This window comes from Sinocyclocheilus anshuiensis, unplaced genomic scaffold, assembly GCF_001515605.1.
Source record: "Sinocyclocheilus anshuiensis isolate Anshui unplaced genomic scaffold, SAMN03320099.WGS_v1.1 scaffold366, whole genome shotgun sequence".
In the NCBI taxonomy this organism is placed as follows: Eukaryota; Metazoa; Chordata; class Actinopteri; order Cypriniformes; family Cyprinidae; genus Sinocyclocheilus; species Sinocyclocheilus anshuiensis.
The window spans coordinates 1,130,379-1,133,185 of record NW_015547673.1 but is presented as its reverse complement, the minus strand read 5'-3'; the positions used below and the strand labels follow the sequence as shown (position 1 = coordinate 1,133,185).

General features: G+C 42.8%; 1 protein-coding gene across 1 annotated transcript in view; it reads left to right on the top strand.

The window, feature by feature from the left end:
• Positions 1 to 2,807, top strand: part of LOC107702806 (ubiquitin-associated protein 2-like) — a 43,362-nt gene that overhangs the window by 17,608 nt on the left and 22,947 nt on the right. The window contains exon 13 of the mRNA XM_016505227.1: positions 577 to 812. Within this exon, the coding sequence (XP_016360713.1) occupies positions 577 to 812 (236 nt within the window). The remainder of the gene's footprint in view (positions 1 to 576; positions 813 to 2,807) is intronic.

Below are 2,807 nucleotides of genomic sequence, written 5' to 3'. Positions count from 1 at the left end.
GTTTATATTTTCTATAGAGCGTTCAAAATACAGAACTATTGAAATAGGCGTATTGTTTCCGAAACGCGCTGTACTCCGTAGACCATGGTTCCTCAGATCTTTCCCTGGAGGGCCAATGCGCTGCAGAGTTTAGCTCCAACCCTGATCAAACTCACCTACCTGTGATTTTCTAATGATCATGAAGACATTGATTAGCATGCTCAGGTGGGTTTGATTAGGGTTAGAGCTAAACTCAGCAGGAAAGTGGATCTTGTGGGCCAGATTTGAGGATCCCTGCCGTAGACCAATCACAACAGACTAGGCCATCTGACCAATCAGAGCAGAGCAGGCTCACGGAAAGGAGGGGTTTAGAGAGACTGAATCTTTGAACTGCTTCGAACGAATCGTTTGAGAATGGCTGGAAAATGAGGTGATACTAAATGCATATTTTGAGAAAACTAAAGCGTTTTTTGACCTTGCATGCATGTAATCCTATTGTAGGAGACTCCCAAAACAATATTAGGAACCGTAAAAATGACAATAGGGGTACTTTAACAGAGATTGACACATGTTGGAATATGTTTTTTCTGTCTTTAGTAGACCTGAAGGCCCAACCTGACCCATCCCCCATCCTCGGTCGTCTGACCCAGCATCAAAATGCAGCACTCCAGTCGGACCTGCCGGCTCAGGCCCGAGACCCTTCTCCATTTCCCCCACATGATGGGCCTTCTCCGACACTGAAACCCAACTGTGAGCCTGTCGTCACCTCGACAGAGCCGCCACAACCCAGAAACATCAGACCACAGAGACGGAGAGCACCCCCTCCCTCTAAGGTAACACACGTTCCCTATAGCCCCTTTTATTTTTTGTCTGTGATTTCTGTTGTAAAATTGATTAGCAATGTGATTTGGCAGCTGTAAAAGTAGTTAAAGGGGTCATGAAATGGAGAATCAAAATGTTAATGTTTACACACATAAAAGAGTTTACTCTACAATAAAAACATACTGCAAGCTTCAAAACTAACTCCCCAGTTTCAAATTATTTATTTTTTTCTACCCTTCTGAAATGGCCTGATTTAAAATTGGGGAAATCGTGATGTCACTGTTCTCCTCAACATGCCCCCTAACATCGTCGCAAGTAAGCGAGTTGCGTTTTTTACAGCTCATGTCTGCCCATCAACAGACCTGCCAGCCTGTACACATTTTGTGTAACAGGTACGCATTTTGACCTCAAAGTACACTGGTATGATATGTAGGGTTGGGTACCGAAATATTGGCACTGGTACCTATATAACCGGTATGTACTAAAACCGAATCAGAACACAGATTTCTGTGCCTCATTTCGGTGCCACTTAAATGCCTGAGCGATCGATTGAACTATTTGTCCTGGTTCTCTGAAATGGACGTAAGAAGCATGGGCGTCGCTAGGCCATTTTTAGCGGGGCTATAGCGATTAGCTCCATAAACTGTACACAAATTTGTGATCGCCTCAGAGTCAGTCCCCTTTGAATTTGATATGAAAACGGCGGCAGACTTCGTCTCCGTCTTTCAGCGCGCTCTTTAATCCGCAGACTGTGGCGGCGCAGCGCGAGCAGACTCAAACAGAAACAGAGGACACAAGGTGTGTGTTTATCGATAGATTGTTATAATATCTGTATCTGTGCAGTTATTTGTCATAAATACAGTTTACAAAAGGTCACGAGGGAGCAATCGGTTTCCCATCTACAGTAAAGTTTTCGCTGTATTCACCCCTCATCACACCACAGCGGTTTCCTCCAGCGAAAATCTAGCCCTTTAATGTTATCCATCCTTTTTTGTTTGTGATTTCGGTGCCACTTAAATGCCTGAGCGATCGATTGAACTATTTGTCCTGGTTCTCTGAAATGGACGTAAGAAGCATGGGCGTCGCTAGGCCATTTTTAGCGGGGCTATAGCGATTAGCTCCATAAACTGTACACAAATTTGTGATCGCCTCAGAGTCAGTCCCCTTTGAATTTGATATGAAAACGGCGGCAGACTTCGTCTCCGTCTTTCAGCGTGCTCTTTAATCCGCAGACTGTGGTGGCGCAGCACGAGCAGACTCAAACAGAAACACAAGGTGTGTGTTTATCGATAGATTGTTATAATATCTGTATCTGTGCAGTTATTTGTCATAAATACAGTTTACAAAAGGTCACGAGGGAGCAATCGGTTTCCCATCTACAGTAAAGTTTTCGCTGTATTCACCCCTCATCACACCACAGCGGTTTCCTCCAGCGAAAATCTAGCCCTTTAATGTTATCCATCCTTTTTTGTTTGTGGCTCAAATAAAATAAGGTTGGTAGTATTCAAATACAGAAATGTAATAATTAGGGAAAATAACACTGCATAATGTTCACTGTATAAATTAAATATATAATTTTTATCACAGCTGTTCTGTTGTTTGATGATCATTAATGACAGCAGCAGTATTTATATGCCGCTGTCCCTTTAAGACCTGATGCACGGATCCGATATAATGATACACATCACATCCGATTTCTTTCTCAGCTGTTTTCATTCACTTGAGACATAACTGACTGTGTTTAACTGAATGATTGTCGAGATGGGTATTTTGTCATAATTTTATGTGTATGTGTCTGTTCAGAGGATTCAGTTCGGTGTTCGCGCGCCATCTGAAACGCGTGTGCGCTTCAGATGTGTGTGCGGCTGTGTGCGCGAGTAACGAATCGAGTTCCCTTTCGCCTTTTCTCTCTGGAATTGTTTAAAACTCGCTTGCTTGTGTAAATACAAACAAATGATAGACTTATACTCTATTATGGTTAAATTTTGCAATTAATCCACGGATCA